Source organism: Camelus dromedarius, chromosome 31 (genome assembly GCF_036321535.1).
Source record: "Camelus dromedarius isolate mCamDro1 chromosome 31, mCamDro1.pat, whole genome shotgun sequence".
Classification (NCBI taxonomy): domain Eukaryota; kingdom Metazoa; phylum Chordata; class Mammalia; order Artiodactyla; family Camelidae; genus Camelus; species Camelus dromedarius.
The window spans coordinates 9,693,413-9,712,684 of NC_087466.1; the positions used below are offsets into that span (position 1 = coordinate 9,693,413).

The following is a 19,272-nucleotide window of genomic DNA, read 5'->3' on the forward strand; positions in this document are numbered from 1 at the left end:
CCCAGACTCCAGTCCTTACGCTCGTCGGACCAGAGTGAAATAGGGCAGGGCACTGGCTTCCTTACACACTATTGTCTAAAAGTTCTGCTGGCCTGCCAGAGGCCCAGCAACATGGGTTCCAGGGACGATCCAGCCTCCAAAGTATGTGTACAGCTGGCACGTGGGAGAGGGACGTTGACGGCACAGTTTCCATGTGGCAGGCCAAGCTGAGGCCGATGGCCCTGACACATTCCAGCCAGCAACCGTCACGGTGGCAGAAAGCCACCTAGACACCAGCACTGTCATTTACTTTGGGTTTGGGGAGAGTCCTCAAAAATTTCAAAGCGGCCAAAAGACTCAGCAGAGCTCCTGCAGACTGATGCTGGAACTAAACTCAGAGTTAGGCAGTACTTTTCCTCCTAGAAGCTTCTGGAGTAAGGGGGTGTAAAAATAAATAAATAAATAAATAAAAATTTAAGCATCAGTAAATACATATTTTTGTATAACTGCTCTAAGAAGGAATGTTCGTAATTTTAAATAAGTTTGCAAAAGCATTCCTCCTCAGGCATACAAAATTCAATGTGACTCTTACGAAATAATATTTCCAGTTTTAAGGGTATTTCTCACTAATTTCAATGGGAAACCACAACTGCTTCCACTTACATCTAATAGTGGATCTTACTTATTTGCCATACTGCTTTACAAAAAAGAATTCGTATTTAAGAAGTGAACTCATCTTACATGCTGAGAACAGTATGCACAATCAAAAGAAATTCTAAATATATACAGACAGACATGTATAGAAATCTACTCACAAATGTTTCTATAAGGGAGTTCCACTCTGGGATGTGTTTTTATTTTATTTATTTGTTTGTTTTTATTGAAGTATAGTCAGTTATAATGTGTCCATTTCTGTGGTACAGTATAATGTCCCAGTCATATATATATATATACATACACATACATACATATATATATTCGTTTTCATATTCTTTTTCATTAAAGGTTATTGTAAGATATTGAATACAGTTCCCTGTGCTATACAGAAGAAATTTGTTTTTTATCCATTTTTATATATAGTAGTTAATATCTGCAAATCTCAAACTCCCAAATTTATCCTTACCACCCCTATTCCCCTGGTAACCATAACATTGTTTACTATGTCTGTGAGTGTGTTTCTGTTTTGTAGATGAGTTCATTAGTGTCTTCTTTTTCCTTTTTTAAGATTCCACATATAAGTGATATCATATGGTATTTTTCTTTCTCTTTCTGGCTTACTTCACTTAGAATGACAATCTCCAGGTCCATCCATGTTGCTGCAAATGGCATTATTTCATTATTTTTTATAGCTGAGTAGTATTCCATTGTATAAATACACCACAGCTTCTTTATCCAGTCATCTGTCGATGGACATTTAGGTTGCTTCTTTGTCTTGGCTATTGTATATACTGCTGCTATGAACACAGGGGTACATGTATCTTTTTGAATTAGAATTTGCTCCAGGTATATGCTCAGGAGTGGGGTTGCTAGATCATATGGTAAGTCTATTTTTAGTTTTTTGAGGAATCTCAATACTGTGTTCTATAATGGCTGGGCCAGACTACCTTCCCACCAACAATGTAGGAGGGTTCCCTTTTCTCCACACCCTCTCCAGCATTTATGGGATGTGTTTTTCAAGGAGCTCATGGTGTATTTGTGGGTGTACCCGCAGACATTTTCACCCTCCCACACTCTCAAAATACAACAGTGGGATGCTTCCAACATGACCTACACATTGTATAAAAGATCATCCGAATGGTTATTCTTAATGGATGTCCGAGCCCTCACACGATACTTGTTTGATCTACACATTAGCCTGCTCAGTATTAGGCTGAAGAGGCTACCAAACTGGTGCTGAGCAGGAACAGTCTAATGATTACCAGTTTCTTCCAAAAGTAAAATTTGGTTAAAGCCATGTTAACACTTACCTGGCAGGCTTTCTCCTCCCGACTAACATATGATTCCACAAAGTTCAAACTCCCAAGGTGTCAAAAGGTGACACCCGTTAATTTCATCAGCCAAAATCATATATTTCCGTTTAAGATGCTCAAGGTATCCCACGCACAATGTCTTTCTAGTGTACACTCTGGAGTTCAATCACATACTCGTAAACTGTTCCGGGAGCTGCGTTCTGCTGGCTATGCCGTCTCCCTTAGCTAGTCCAGCACAGGCAGCTCCCAGAACTTTTTTCCAAACTTCTAATCTGTAGTCTTCTCATTATCTAGTCACCTTATAATCCACTATTATAACCTATGATTATTATCCAGAATGGCTACACTACCCTTAGATGTAAGGCCCAAACCGCCCCCCACCCCATCCTGACTCAAGGAACAAAGATTTTCCAGACTGTTCATGCCTACTTTCTATTCAGACACATTTTCATTGTAGGAAAAAATGCTGATCAAAATCACCTTACGTGCCCAAAGTTCAACAACTTATCATACTGTCCCTACATTAAAAGATCTTTTCAAAGGCATGGATAATAATTTATTACTGGCCTGAAAATTCTTGAACTCTCAGCAAGAAGAATGGGTAAGTCAAACACGTGCTTGGAAGCAAAGGAAAAGTTTGCAGCCCAGGCATAAGGGCTCCATTCACATTGTGCAGAGTTCAAAGGAGCCTGAAAAGGATATCTATTGAAGTGGGTTTTCCTTTTTTCCCCCAACTTCCTGCTTCTTGGAACAGTATTATTTATGTGGATACATGTTCTGTTGAAACCTCTGAAGGCCCTGTTCCTCCACGGGGAGGAGCTATCGTGACTCCTGCAGCAGACCAGAAGACTGATGCACACAATACAGGACCTGTTGACAGGCCGGTCACTGACAGTGACAGCTCGTGACCCAAGAATAAAACATTCTGAGGAGGTTTTACTTTAAGGGAACCAGAAACGCCACCCTTGAGGGTAAGAGGAGGCGCCCTGGAACAGGACATACAGATTGAGTTACCCGGGCCTGTAAAGCAGGCTAGCAACCAAAGCTGCCAGGCAGAGGCAATGTGGCTGTGCAGGGCCCTGAGCTGCCTGGGGGCGAAAGGGAACAGTCTTTATGGGCACAAGAGAAAACACCAAGCCAACCATTTCGGCATCACAGTTCCTCTCTAAAAGCTGGGTTTAATATTGAATAGACCATTTAAAAAGTCTATTAAGAACTTGAAAAAGCTACTATAAAACTATGGGTATTTTATTATCAGAAAGCAAAAAAGTGGAAGAGTTGGCATTCCCTTATTCAATCATGCCTAAATATGCAACAGCGAATGGAGAGGCTCTATTTCCTAACTTCCTGACTTAACAAAACATTTACAAAGCAGAAACCTCATCATTGCAGACAAGTAATTCCACATGATCCGTCTGGTCTGAGAACAAACAAAAACTAGGAACCCAAGATGAGGTATAACCTAGTCAAAATAAAATTCTGCTTGAAGGGAAAAGCTGGAAAGCAAAAGAACTATTAATGTAAATGCAAATACAGGAAATTAAAACAAAGCATTCAGTACCCAAATCAGAAAGGAGAGTGACTGCTGCCTAGCCCCTTGCACTGAGGGTCATCTCCAGTGACACTGGAGACGCTGCCCATGGGACTCACCGTGAATGACAAGGGAGCTCCAAGGTTACCCCTTCCAATCTCAGCTCTGCACTGCTCTACCCACAGGCCTCAGAACCAAAACCCACCCTCCCTGTCTGTAGTGGGGATGAAAAACAGAAAAATATTACAAGTCTGTTTTTTGTTGTTGTGTTGTTAGGTTAATGCCTTGGGATGTATGGCCGAGGCAGCTCACATCTTGCAATGGCTGTAAACAAGCAGGAGGACCAGTGTAGAGACCCAATTCAGTAGCCCGTATCACTTACCCAGGACTTAAAAGCTCAGCCAGAATGGAAACCCAAGTCCCCGCTCCTCTGAGCAAGCCAACCCGTGCTCCATCACTTGTCCTCCTGGCTCTGCCTTCCCTGGACTCAGCCCAGGCCCCACCCCTAACTAGCAAGGTACCCAACCTGACGAGAGCAGAACGTTTACTACTTATGGTCATAAACAGGCTCCTGGACAAACTAGGGCAGCAGAAATTTGTCCACTGAAGCTTGAGTCTATTTTACAGTAACTAGTACTCAGAAACCTGCTCTTTGCCGCTTTCCCCTACTTGGGGTGTCAGCATGTTTATACACAGAGGGCTTCTGCCAGCAGTACCTGCCTGTGTGCTCAGCTCGGACTCACGCTCCAGAAAACCAGGAAAGAGTTAAACGTTCTTTGCACTTGACTCAGTGGCTTCCCTTCAGCACACACTCCCAGACCCCACCATTCTCTGAGCCGCCATGCAGCCAATCAAAGCAGAGGAAGGAAATTATCCTGGCCGGCTGACAGCCCAGAGCTCTGATGGCCATATATGGTAAAAACCACTGTCAGAGCCCTGTCAGGCCTGTGGGCCGGCTGCTGTGGACACATCAGTGAACTGCAGCAGCGGGAGAGGCCGGCCAAGGAAACGCACAAAGGACAGGCTGCCTGCTCATCTCCAGGGGCGGGGGAGGGGAAGGGCGGGGGGGGGGGGGGCGGGGGGAGCCGTCATCTGCCAGGGCACACTCTGAGTCACAGCCTCTCACTGTAATCAAAAATAGCCCCAGGGTACATTGTGAGGTTCCTTCTGCCGGGACTTTGTGCTCCATTGTTAACTAGGGGTGAGTGAGGAGGGTGTCCCCCTCCCCAGCCCACCCCCAGTAAGACTGGGGAAAACAGTCTGGGGAGAAAATGAAAAGGCCCTTCTGTGGCACTTCATGTGGTAATGAGGCCGAGCAGTGCTCGTGGGGCTGGCAGCTCAGCTCGTGACATAATTTGGGAGTCATTGTTCTGCACCTGGTGCCCTCCCCTGCATCCTCCACCATCGCCCCCCTGCCTCCCAGCCTTTCACGGCCCATACAATGGACAGCTAAGGTGCTTGGGCAGCAGACAGCATCTATTTCAGGAGGGAGGGAATGGGCGTCCCAGGGCACTCCGGGACACTGGCACTGAATAAAAGCCGCTGCCCATCACCCCAAAGCTACCCTGCGCTAAACATCCACATCTGTACCAAGGCTACTGGCCTTGACACCCTTGCCCAAAATGGGGCAGCACTATCTGTGGGAAGGGAAACTGCCTGTCAGCAGCGTACAGTAAGGGGGAGGCGCAGCCAATGCAGCTCCGGCAGGTGCTGGCAGTGCCTGGGGGTTGGAGAAAAGCACGGTCGGGAGGCTGCCATTCCTTCTGAACGAGTCCGCGAGAGAAGGCCCAGCTGCAGAGCCAGCCACTCACAGGAGGCCCCAGCGTCGTGAGCCGCTGAGCCTCCATCCTTCTCACTGTCTCCTCGCAAGGCGCGGCAGGGACCAAGGACTTTCCAAACCTTAAAGACAATTCTCCAAGCTGCCAGAATCAGAGCCTGGACAAGCCAGTGTTTTTGTTATTAAGCCTTCTAATCCCAGAGAAAGAATGCGAAGGATTAAGTGTCAGTTAGACCACAGTTTCAATTAAAAAAACAAAAAACAAAAAACTTTTACACTCAGGGAAAAAATATTAATCAAAAATATACACATACAAATCAAATAAAGACTCAGAGGCCTAGGTTCTAATCCACGAAGGACCCCACAGCTCTGGGCGACCACTCAGTCCACTCCTGTGACTGGAGAACAGGGCTCTGACGGCAAACCCCCACCTGCAAAAACCGACACTGTTTATGAAGGGGACCCTCCAAGCACATTCTGATGTCACTGTGGAGTCTCATTTTTACGAATATGACACGAAGTGACTGCCTTTTCCTGACGATGAAACAGCAGAGAGACTCTATGTGGATCCAGTTTTAACAATAATCCTGAAGAGCAGTGCTTATCCTGTTCTTCTCCACATAACGGTGAAGGAAAACACCAATTCCGCACTATTTACCTCTGGAGGTGAAGGAAAAAAAAGAGCCAAGAAGTATGTGTCTCTTCTACCAAAAAGCTGTCCTTCAGCTCCTCCTAGTCCCCGTCCAGCCACACATTTTGTTTCTCCAACACCAAATGAGCCCTTTCCAAGACCCAGGGGTCCAGGGGTCGGGAGGCGGCGCGGTTCCCACCACATCCTGCGCCCTCCTGGGAACAGAGCCCCTCTTCTAACCCATCGGTTTAGTGAGCCAGCTGGGCTCCTCCTCTGCTTTTCACCCCTGGCTCCTACATGCCGGAGAAACCCAACTTCCTATAGAACCTTCTCCCCGGTGTCTTCCTTGACATGAGCCTCCGTTAGAACCCATCTCTCATCTTAGAACCCATCTCTCATCGCTGTGCCAGAGGAGCTTAGCAGACAAAACTCCCTATTGAGGAGATCAAGGTCAACTGTTAGCAAAGCTTTTAAAGAGGAAGACTCCAAACACAGCTGCTGGCACAGAGCAGGAGCTCAAACGTCTTAAGATGTAAATGAATGGACAGGATTTTTTAAAGTACTGTTTTAGATTTTACTTCAGCAACAATTAGCCCTTTATATGTGCTCTGGTAATATTACTGATGATACTTCTCAAAAATAATCTTTACATGTAATAAATTCATTGTAAAATATTTTGAGTAAAGTACAGGTCATTAATTATGAAGAAGAAAATAAAAATCACTTTGGTCCCAACATCAACGTTAAGATTCCAGACTTTCCCTCAAAAATCAATAACATAATTTGAAGTTACATAGACGACCATGACTCTAACCTTGTAACACATTTTTAGGTTATATGACAATATCATAGAACACAGGATAACCAAACCCTGCTGTACAACGTAACTTTCTCTTGCTACTATACTGAATCTTCGATTATTCACTTAAGATTTATTAAAGAATGTTATATATCTACATGTATTTATCTATTTATATAAAAAAAATTTTTTTTTTAAGGAGAGGTGGAAAGGGTGCTTAAAAGTACCCAAAGGCCTTTTAGGTTACAATTTAGGTTAGAATCGGGTTTGAATTATTTATTTATGCATTGTGTGATCTAGCATTACAAATCAGGCACTATAATCTGAGAATACAGTGGACCCTAGAATAACACAGGTTTGAACTAAGTGCAAATTTCTTTCAATAAATAAGCAGTACAGGGTCAGAGGCTGGTTGAATCCAAGAACGCAGAACCACGGATACAGAGGGCCAACTGTAAACTCACACACGGACTGTTGATTGTGTGGGGGTCTGCGCCCCTAACCCCTGTGTCATTCAAAGGTCAACTATACATGTTTTAGTTATCAACTGCTGCTTCATAAGTCACCCCACAACTTAGCTACCTAAAACAATAAACATTTCTTATCTCACTCAGTCTCTGTGGGTCAGAAGATCAAGAGCAGCTTATCTGGGTGTTTCTGGCTAGTCAGGGTGTCAGCCAGGACCACGGGATCCCCCTTCAAGACGGCACACTCACGCGGTCGGTAAGTTCCTGCTGACTACTGGAGCATGGACCCCATGGACCTCTCCACAGAGCTGTCCTCACAACATGGAGGCTCCAAATAGAAGCAAAGTGGAAGCCAATATGCTTTTATGACCAAGTCTCAGAAGCCACACTTCATCATTTCCTCCATATTAGTGGTTACACAGGTCAGCCCTAGTTAATGTGGGAGGGAACCACACAACGGCATGAATACAAGGAGGTCAGAACCACAGGAGGCCGTCTTGGAGGCTGCCACCCTAAGAGCAAGGCAAGATCTTGCAGAACCTTAATCAAGGGCTACCATACAAACAGCCATCCAGTTTGCACCCTCCATTCAAGTGAATGTCAAGAGATCAAAAGCATGTAATTCCAACCACTCTGCCTTGATCTGTTACACAGCTAAGAAAATAACTGTATCACAATGTGATCATGCAGCCTGTGCTACTGGAGGCATGAGACAAGCAGCTAAAGGGAATCCAAAGGATGACTTCCACTGTCTTAATGAATCAGAGGTAAAATCTAAGCTGGACACTGAACAGTAAGAAACAGCACTTAGAATACTGACTGAAATGAATCAAGATTTCTTTCTCAATAAATATGACCAAAAAACACTCTCAACCTGAGTTCTGGCAGCTACTGTACGTGATGAATTAATTTCCCATGCATCTAGAAGGCATAGCTATGTCCCCCTCCTTAAGAGAACTAAGAAAATATTCACTGACATGATTTTCTGTAGCGCTGAATGCTTTCACAAAACCCTAGTTGAGAAAGCAAAATGAGTTGAAAGGATAGTTCACAGATATAAATAAAGCAAGATCCCAAACATTCCCACACACAGTATCCAAAATCTAAGTGAGAAACATAATTGTGTATGAGAAGGCACTGCACAGCTACACCAAGAAGGAGAGGAGACAGTGACCCAAAAGGGTAAGAGAGACCTGGCCACACCTGCCCCGTCATGGCCCAGAGCAGAGCGGCTCTTCGAGGTAATTATCGGGAAGATGAAATTAGCCATCACTCCAGTACTCCCAAGTAAGAGCACTCAAGAGAGGAAGGGAAAAAGAGATTACGGAAGACAGGAGCCTCCAATTTCCAACCCAAGTGGGTGTTAAGAGCTCAAGAGCACAGAATTCTAACCAATTCCCTGAACCGCTGAACCCAGGGCCACTGTGATCTGAAGTTTCAGCGCATCCAGGCAGGCACGTGCATGCGCCCACCCGCAGATGCTGCCCTTGGTATGCGCCTCCGTGGTCCACAGCGGGGCTGGGAACGCTCAGCCCCACACCACGAGCATGGCGACACTTGTTTGTGCCCGCGTGGTGGAGGGCACGGGGGCCGAGACCTGTGTGCCCATGACAAGGTACCTTGTTCGGTTGTAGGGGGAAACCCTTACAGCCAGAATTACAAAGCCAATTTCTGCTAGGCAAGACTGCGATTATTCATCCTCCAAAAGACCAAAGAATAAGAAAATGTACTAAGCCACACCTTGAAAAGTCATGACAGAGCGGTGTGCCCCGGCTTGTGGGAGCATTACAAAAGAACTCCTGAATCAGGTGTGCTAATCTCAGTCGCCCCACCTCGGGGCTCAGCACTTTCCCTATTCCTCTTCCAGTGACACCCCATTTTCTCTAACAGAACCTCCCAAACAGAACCCTTATAATCCATATGCTTAAATAAACATATACTCATCCCTAAGCCTACCTCTTGCTGCGTACGTGTTCTAATGCGTTTGTCTCTACTACTCTTTCCATTTATAAGTCCTGGAAGACAGAGACCACGACTCTCCCAGAATCTAACCACAAGCCTCATGAGGTTGCAGTAAATCCTATTTACTGCTGGCGCTAACTAGCTTTGAAGAGAAATTCATGGAAGGTCATGTTTCAAATGGGAGCCTTGCAGAAAAAGTCACAATATATCTTAAAATCATACACACATATTTAGTATAGCACAGGGAACTATATTCAATATCTCGTAGTAACTTATGGTGAAAAAGAATATGAAAACAAATATATGTATGTTCCTATATGACTGAAGCACTGTGCTGTACACCAGAAATTGACACAACATTGTAAACTGTATTTCAAAAAAAAAAAAATTCACACATATTCAATATTAATATGTACAGAAAGCCTCCAAAGCATCACCAAAACCAACCTGGCTGACTAAAGCCAGGAAAAGAAGGTGGGGCGGTGGGAGGGAACATTACCAGAAGTCTCTGAGATAGTTATTAAACACCATACCCATCTCCTAAAGTTCACGTTTAGAGAAATCCCGGACTGCTATCAACACACACAGAAGCCGAAAACATACCTAGAGCATCACTTTCTGCAGTCTTCATTTCCAGCATCACTTCATGTTCTATGTGGGAATTTGGTTCTTCACTTTTTAAAAAATATTTTATTTATTAATTATTGTATTAATTATTTTATTTTGGTGGGGGGGAGTAATTAGGTTTATTTATTTTTAGAGGAGGTTCTGGGGGTTGAACTCAGGACCCCATGCTTGCTAAGCATGCACTCTACCACTTGAGCTATCCCCTCCCTGGGTTCTTCTTTGCTTTTAAACAGAAGCAGCACCTCATTATAAAACAATTTCATAGCTGCCAAGACACTGAAGTTGTAGGACCTCTTCTCCGGGGCAAAGTCCTGTATTAGGATTACTGGGTTCACTAGCTACTCAGGGTCCCCGACATATTTCTCAAGGCTGCACTTCTAATGGGGAGACGAAGTACCAGCAAGCTTCTGGGGATTAGGAGAGTGAGCACAGTGAAAACGAGACGCGGTGCCCCTGGAGGGCAGAGATGCCTGCACCCAGCAGACACTCAGCTTACAGATGATCAAACCAACCGACTGCATGTGAACCATCAACGAACAATGAAGACTTTGTATTGTATAAACAGTGAGATAGCATCTGTAAAAACGTAAAACTTACGATCCTTATTCAAATATTCATTATTATACCAAAGTTATAAGGAAAGAGGTATCAAGAGGGCAGTCAGCCCTATAAAGCAGGAAGAAATGTAGGTTTCCTGACAACATGGAACATAGTTCTATTTTCCAGCAGCCTAGGTAGTCAAGGGACAGGGCCTTAGGAAGAAAAGAAAACAGGGGTGCAACCTGACACTCCAGGGTACCTAGCTAGGCGCTGCCACCACAGCGGATGCCACAGGAGCTCCCAAGACACAGAACTGTCTACAGGGGCCACAGACCACTTTGCTAGGCTCAGCCTTGGCGGAAACGCAGCCACAAGTAAAAAGGCATCTACTTCCCAAAGTTATGTGCTGGCACCAGGGAGGGGAAAAAGGGAACAACAGTGTTTCCTTTGCTGAGTTTTGGGTTGCACTAGAAATCATGCTGAAACTGAGAACCACAGGAGAGGCAAAGTACTTCTGAGATCACCTAGAATTGCCAAGGCAAAAAATCACTTTTATATGCAGCCCCTCATGTTACAGACAGAGAAACAGAAGAGCAGGACAGAGTGACACATTCAGGTCCCACCACAAGCCAGTGACCCAGTCAGGACTGAATCCCCGGCTCCCAGACCTGTGTTCTTTCCTCGCCACCACACTAACCCTAAGAGCTCAACACACACACTTTAATACCCGAAAATCCCTCAGAGTAAGGGTGAAACTGTCAATTATAAAAGTCAACAACCCCAAGTACTGACCTTATTTCCAATGGCTGCCACTGGGCTGATGTCATTGTCACCTCCTCCAACAAAAATTAACATTCAAGGAACAAAGCCACACAGAATGAATTATAAGCCTGGGAGAGACCCTGCAGGCTCCTCCGAAAACCAATACTTTGTTCAAACATGATAATTTCTGAAGCAACTTATCCTGTCCTAATTCCTACACACTAATTAAAGAACAAAACACCAAATCTACGTATTAGCTGTAGGCCACTTAATGCAAGGGGAAACCAAAGCATAAGATCCAGTTAGCTCAGTGGTAGAGCACACGCTTAGCATGCACGAGGTCCTGGGTTCAATCCCCAGTACCTGCAGTAAAAGAAAAAAAAAGGATCCAATTAGCTTAGGAACTGCATACAGGTCTCCCTGAAATGGTAATAAATGGAACTCTGTTTCCCTGGTTTCTAAAAGTAAAAAAGGACTCACAGGGCCTTTTGTGGATGTGGAGCCTTTGGAAGAGAACTGTCTGAAATCAGAAGATTAGCCATTCGGCAGTTTATTTTGGGTTTCTTAATTGGCTTGATCCATTTTTTTGAAGCAAAAAAATGCCTTAAATTTATCGCTCTTTAACTCCGAAAGAGATGATGGTGCTTCTGTGCCCGATCCTGGCTGACAAGCTGAGGCAGCTTCTCAGCTGGCCACCATGAAACCCACCACTGTAAAGTCCAGTTTGCAGTGCTCCAAGCTCTTGCTGAACAAATCAACCAAAAAGTCGTGGAGACCAAATGCAACTAGCCTTAAATTCAAACCGCCCACTCCAAAACCAGGTAAGTAGAGCTAGAACAGTATAATGTGTTATTTGCCACTAAACAGCAATTTTCTCCAGAAAAATAAAAGTATCTGACTAGAAATTTTAATTTCAATGTAGTGAAAAGTTCCTCCTTTAAAATATAATCAACAACTGTGCCATAGGCGGGTACATTTGGAAACACATATTAAGTTCATTACCCAAAGGCATCCACTTCCTATTTCTGTCGTGAGATGGTCCTATTGTGTAATATCACATCAATTCAGCCACTGACGTACAAATCCGATGTTCAAAGAAAACAAGTCAGTCACGAGCATCTGAGAGAGTGAAAAGTTTAAGAGAACTGGAAGTTTTCACAAGGAAAAAACACCAAAATGCAATAGGAAACAGTACCTTGACAGAAATCCACATTACTGTAACCACTTTGAGAATCCCATGGTCCATTATGATAAGACATGCCCTAACACGCACGGCGAGAACTCGGGAAGACCCACCGTTCTCAGCAGAGTGGAAACAGCTGTAACGTGATCCAACACTGCATCCTCGTCGGCACCGGGCCCTCATCACTCGGGCTCAGGACTCACTCAACTTATTTTCCTCCTAAACACTAACTAGAAAGTGACTCGTTCCAGTCTCTCTCTCGTCAGTGTCCCCCACCCCACCACCACTGTTGTTTGCAATTCTGGGCTTTCCTGTTAAAGCTACTGCAGGTTTTCATCTACCATTTTCAAGAACGGTCAGAAAAATCACAAATCTCCTATCTTCTCCCCCACACTGGAGAGGGTCTATCTGGAAGGATCAAGTCAGGAGAAGGGAGAACTAGGAAGCCCACCAAGGCTGAAGGTCACACGGAAACACTTTCAGTAAAGATCCTTTTATTTCCACTGCTTGTTAACACAGCTTAGATCCTAGGCTGAAACTTGCTACTGCCCAGACTTGAAATCTGCATTGTTTGGGGACATTCTCTTGAGCTCTCATCCCATTTACCATTCAAAAACAGACACAAAGAAAAACAGAAAGTCTCAGTCCTCATGACTTCACAGACAAAAGAGATCATCTTATAATCTTTAACATTTCTGCTCATTAAAAAATATAACTGTTTTTAAAATTACGCTTTTTGGAAAAACATTTATGAAAAGTGGGTGACTACTAGCCAAATCATAAAATTCCTGTGCCTGCCCATGTGCACAGCATCATTAAAAGACTCTTTTTCATCCATAGAGGGCACGCCCAGAACAGAGTTCACCATTCTGTTTAATGATTCTCTGTCAGAAAGAGACGGATGCGGTTAGTAAAGCATGTGGAACTTAACTTCAATTACATCAGTCTAATGGTCCCAGCAATCACACAATTCTCGGTGAACTATCAATCTCCAAAATCAATTTATCATGGAACAAGCAGCGATTACCAGGGGGTGTTCCACAGGATGGAAAGTCAGATGACTCACCTTGTGTAAAGGGAGCACAAGGAACGCTCCTCCCCCGCTCGCTTCTATGATTATGGCAACAAATCTGGGGTTGACAGCGCAGAAGGAACTGTCCCAGGTCACTCGAGAAACCCGGATGTCGTCGTAACACTGGTCGTTTTTCACCGCTTGTCCAAATACATGCCGAAACTTGCTCTGTCGTACCACTCGCCTCATTGTGTCTGTGGATGAACAAAGATTATGTTGAACTCATGCACAGAGGGGAAAGTTTTACTTTTACAAACAAAACGCTCCAAGCAGAAGAAAGCAGAATGGTATGGCATCCTGTCTGCTCGCCGAAAAAATAGCCAAATGGCAAATCCGAATTTCCTTTAGCAGCACATACCCAGAGAAAGCTGCAAAATGCGTCACGGAGGGAATGACAAAGAAATGAAAAATTCCTAATTTAAGATCCAGAAACAGTGCATCCGTTTTAATTTCAAAAGATAAAGGTAAAGAATGAAGGAAAAGTAGTCAGGTGGAAATGGAAAAATAATCCACTCTGACCCTCCCCTTTTATAGATATGAAGTTATTTGCTGGATCTGAAGCTGAAGAAACCACCCCCCCTCCCCAAACATGACACAGTGGCTTTCTTCTCCGTCTGCCAAGGTAATTTTTCCGTTCTTGAGCATTTTCCCCAGACATCAGCACTCTGGTGTCTGAGAATGGTGCCTGCTCACGAGGGTTTCCACCAGACCAACTCTGTGCAGTGGAGAATTCAACACAAGCAAACCACCCTTGTCTTCGAGAGCCTTCCAACGTGGGCAGGATGATCAGAGCAACTCAGAACCAAACCCCCAGAGCTGACTGCTACTAGGAGGCTCACTAAAGGGAGCCCATGGGTCAAAAGTCAGGTCTTGGAAAAGAGTAACAGAAATTTTAGACACTAAGAGCGAGGGGCTAGGGAAGCAGCTGTGCCAGTGAGCTGGGCCTGAGAAAGGCCTGGAGTGATCATGGCGCTAGCAGTGACACAGAGGAAAAGGAAAACTCAGGGAGGGGAACAAAACTGGGATGAGTTTTCATGTCAGAAGTGATCACTCACCACAGCCGCTTCCCAAGCAAACCAGAAGACCTAGGAGACAGGAAGTGACACCAAGCTAGTGTTCCTGGGCTTTGTCAGGGGTCGTCCCTGACTCCAAACTCCACTAGGTTGTCCACCAGACATGCGCACTGAGAGCGTCAGGCTTTAGGCTCAGCAGGCCCCACCTGACTGCAGCTTCCCCGGCTACACGGCGATGCGATTCTCCCGTCTGCTAACGCAGGACACACTGTTCATGCTAGTGAGGACAGAAGGCACCCAAAAACACAGGAGGAAACGGAACACGGTCAAACCTTCACAACTCAGCTGAAAATCAGTCCCCTGATCCCCAAGGATAGAGGAGAGCTAACACCTGTCCAATCAGGCCAAGCAGGTGACACGTGTCGGGCTGCTGCTAACTGCTTCCCCCGAACTCTCTTCTTTGTGGCTCTGGGCCCACTGCTAAGTGCAGAAGGAGAGAAGTCAGTTTTGCCAGCACCTCCTCCTACCCTTTTGAGGCATGTGCAAAAGTGGCCTCTCTCCAAGCCTAGGGCATGTGGCTGGGCCGAGGCTACAAAGCCTCGGCGGGCCGGTGAGGACGTGTGTTCCTCAGCCCGCGGCTGCCGGCCCTCTCCAGCTGACCACCGGGACCAGACACAGAGGACTCGGGAGAGGAGATGGCAAACAATTCGCTTCCCCTTGGCCAGGTTCCCTCATCTGTGAAACAGATGAACACTGCTCAAGCTGGAGGAGATGAGACAGCGTCCATGAGGTGATGAAAACCAAAAGAAAAGCACATCCACACAACAGCCAGCGCACCACCGGCTGGTCTCAGGATCCACCTCCCTACCCGGCCATCTGCACAAGTCAGCAGAGGCTGGAATCCCTGCCATCACCTTCCAGCAAGCGTTTCAGAAGTCAGTTAACGCAGAAGAAGGGAGAACTGCACCATCTGTCCAAGAGTTAATACCCTTCATACATGAAGTTCTTAGAGTCCAAACATGAAAATCCCAATAGGAAATTACACAGAGGACATGAAGAGGTAATTTACAAAAGAAACAGAAATGGCACTGACCTCTACTCTTTCCTGAAGTCCTAATAAAATGACAGTAAAGGAATAAAAGCAGGTATAAACACCAAAGGACAAGAGAAAGGACACTGGAAAGGAGCCCACAAGAGAGCAAAGGTGACAATGAAACCGCAGAAGATGGGAGGCTGTCGTGCACGTGTAACTGACTGACGTGGGGGTTCCTCCATTCAGCTGAGTCTCGGGAGGGGAGGCTCACAAAAGGATGCCAGGCCCACTGTGAAACCGCCGAGCACTCAGAAAGGAAGCTGTGTCTCCAAAGACAGGGATATGGGAGAAGGGCTGCAGAGAAAACTGTCTAAAAGCCTCATCAGGGGCAGCCAGACACCCAGCCCTGCCCCTCCAGTGCTGCACAATCTGAGGCCCGCCCCCCACTTGCCCCAGGAGGCCACGCAGCATGACCTGGACGGGACACCAGCACAGGTGAGCGCAGGTACGAGCAGGTGCCACGCTGACAACCTGGTTCTGTACGGTGGCGCCTCCAGCCCCTCGTTCCGGGGGCTCCCAGGACACTGGCTGCCAGGCCAAGACAGCACCTGCCCCACCCTGCAGGAGGTCAGCCCTCACGGCCCTCAGCCAGCCCCCCAGCGCACACAGGCACCATCAGGCCAGCCTTTTGTGTGTGTGCGCCTCACTATTCAATGAGAATGGATATTTGAGGAAGCCTCTACCTTGAAAAATCAAGATTTTTTTTTCCTCTTCACCCAAATAGACTAGAATACCATATAATCTCACCAATAATGTGAACATTAATATAAATAAGTACTTTTGCACGTCTTCATTGATAGCTATCACACAAATCTGCTGGCTGGCTCACACACTAAAATACCTTTCAAAGTCACTTCCCTGTTGTACGTAGTGACATATGCTAAACATGCTTCCATCCCAACTACATGAAGTCAGTGACATACAGGTTCTTTCGCTACAACCACGGAGCACACTGTTAGCTACGGAGCAGAGAGAGAGAAAAGCCAGGGCTCGCAGTGCTGTGCTGACTGGGCCAGGCCATTCAAATCCAAGGTCAAACCTGATCTGGGCTCTGCTGTCCACACGTGGCACGGCTACTTCTCCACACAATAGAGAAAAGCAACTGAGAGTCAGACAGCCTTGTGAGTGAGGAGCACAATGTACCATTGACTTCTAGGCCATGGTTCACCAGGGCGAGTCACTGACTTCTTAAGTGTCAGGTTCTCTATCTGGAAATGGGTACAATACATATAAATCTGAAGAGATCACTAAATGAGCACCTGCTGATGGGATTGTACCCGATTATTTTGTTAAAGTACCCTGGATGGTCAGAAACAACTAACTGCACAATAAATGCCAGCTGTTGTTAGCATCCTAGTACTTGACATAAGGTAATCCGGATTCAAATCCCAGCTCTGCCACTAATCTTCCTGAGCCTCAGTTTCCTCATCTATAAGATGAAGGTAATGATAGCTATAATAAGAATTAAAGACATAACCTGACAAAGCCCAGGTCCAGATGCCCTCAATGCTGAAGTCTACCAAATATTTAAAAAATGAATATGAATTCTTAACAAATTCTCACAAAAAAGGGAATATTTCCAAACAAATTTTATGAGACCAGTATTACTATGATACCAAGATCAAACAAACACAGCACAAGAAAACCAGACTAGTATCTTTCATGAATATAGATGCAAAAGTCCTCAACAAAATTCTGGCAGACCAAATTTAGCAACATATGAAGAAGATCATATATCATGACCAAGTGGGACTTATTCCACAATGCAAGGTTGGTATGACATCTGAAAACCAATTAATGTAACATACATCAATCAAACAAAAATCAAAAATCACATGACTATCTCACAGAAAAAGTATATGACAAAATCCAACACCCTTTCAGGATAAAAACACTCAACAAACTAGGAATAGAAGGCAACTTCTTCAAACTGATTTTTAAAGCAATATTCAGTGGTGAAAGACGCTTTCTCCCTGACACTAGGTATCAGACAAGGATGTCTACTCTTGCCATTTCTATTCATCAGTGTTCTACCAGTTCTAGCCAGGGCAATCAGACAAAAAAAGAAAAAGTATTTACATTGGAGAGGAAGAAGTAAAACTATCTCTGAATGCAGATGACTTGATTTACACATAGAAAATCCTAAGGAATCTACTAAAAATTTATTAACACTGATAAACAAGTTCAACAGGGATCCAGGGTAAGAGACCAATATACAAGAATCAACTGTATTTCTGTACACTCATAACAAACTATCTGAAAGTGACATTAAGAAAACAATTCCACTTACAATGGCATCAAAAAGAATAAAAAACTTAGGAACAAACCTAAGCAAGAAGGTGAAAGACATGTATACTAAAAACTTCAAAACATTGCTGAAAGAAATTAAAGAAGACACAATTAACACGCTGATTGCTCACGGTGGATCGGTTGTTTCCTGCAGGGACCAAATTCACACTTCACTGCAATGTGATACACTAACAATATATGTGCTTATACTTAATCTGTTTGTTTTTCCAGTATAATTGGAATTGTTAAAAAAATTCTTTTCTTATTTTCAATTTTCAAACTCTTTACAGTTTTATTTCTTCTTGGGATGTCATTATTCTGCATAGAATAAATTTGGAATAAATTCTGCATGATTGGATGAAGGAAAGCATCGCCCATATCTGGGTGAGGAGACCCCTGAGGAAACACAATTGTCACCCAGATTTGGGTGATGTGGCGATCAACGTGTTAAACAGAAAGACATCCCATGTTCATGGATCAAAAGGCTTAAAATGAAGATGGCAATACTGCCCAAACTGAGGTCCAGAGTTAATGCAATTCCTATCAGATTTCCAGATAATTTTGTAGAAACTGACAAACTTATTCTAAAATTCATATGCAATTGCAAGGGACCCCAAAATAGGCAAAATAACCTTGAAAAAATAACAAATTAGGAAGATTCATACTCTTGGTTGCAAAACTTACTACAAGGCAATGGAAATCAAGAAAGTGAGGTGTCAGAACAAGGATAGACATATAAATCAATGGACTAGAACTGAAAGTCCAGATATAAATTCACACATCTTTTGTCAAGTGATTTTTGACAAGGGTACCAAAACTATTCAATGGGGGGCAAAAAGAGTCTTTGCAACAAATGGTGCAGGGACCACAGGATAGCCACATACAAAAGAAGCTGTACCCCAACCTCACATCATATAAGATAATTAACTCAAAATGGATCAAAGACTAAAACTCTTAGAAGAAAACACAGAAGTAAATCTTCATGACTTTGGATCTGGCAAAGAATTCTTAGGTATGACACCAAAAGCACAAGCAACAAAATGGAAAGTATATACATATATACATTGAACTTCATCAAAATTACAAACCCTCGTACAGATTCAAAAGTTACCAGCAAGAAAGTGAAAAGACAACCCACAGAATGGGACAAAATTTTTGCAAAACATATATCTGGTTTCCTGTAACTCCTATAACTCCAAATTCCAAAGAATTCCTATAACTCAATAATAAAAAGACAAACAATCCAGTTTAAAAATGAGCAAAGGACTTGAACAGGTGTCTTTCCAAAACAGATATACAAATGCCCAATAAGCACATGAAAACATGCTGGACATCTTCAGTCACTGGAGAAATGTAAATCCAAATCACAATGAAATACCCACTAGGATGGCTAGAATCAGGCCAGAGAATAACAAGTGCTGGCAAGGATGCAGAGAAATCAGAACCCTCATACACTGGTAGTGGGAATGTAAAATGGTGTAGCTGCTCTGGAACACAGTCTGGCAGTTCTGAAATGATTAAACATAGAGTTATGACATGACCCAGAAATTCCACAACTAGGAATATACCCAAAAGAA

General features: G+C 44.3%; 1 protein-coding gene across 2 annotated transcripts in view; it reads right to left on the bottom strand.

Moving 5' to 3' along the window:
- The window catches only part of CORO1C (coronin 1C), a 67,654-nt gene that overhangs the window by 26,995 nt on the left and 21,387 nt on the right, over positions 1-19,272 (bottom strand). For both annotated transcript variants that reach the window (XM_031442919.2, XM_031442917.2), the window contains exon 2: positions 13,295-13,494. In XM_031442919.2, coding sequence (XP_031298779.1) covers positions 13,295-13,489 — 195 coding nt within the window. In that variant the 5' untranslated portion in view covers positions 13,490-13,494. The remainder of the gene's footprint in view (positions 1-13,294; positions 13,495-19,272) is intronic.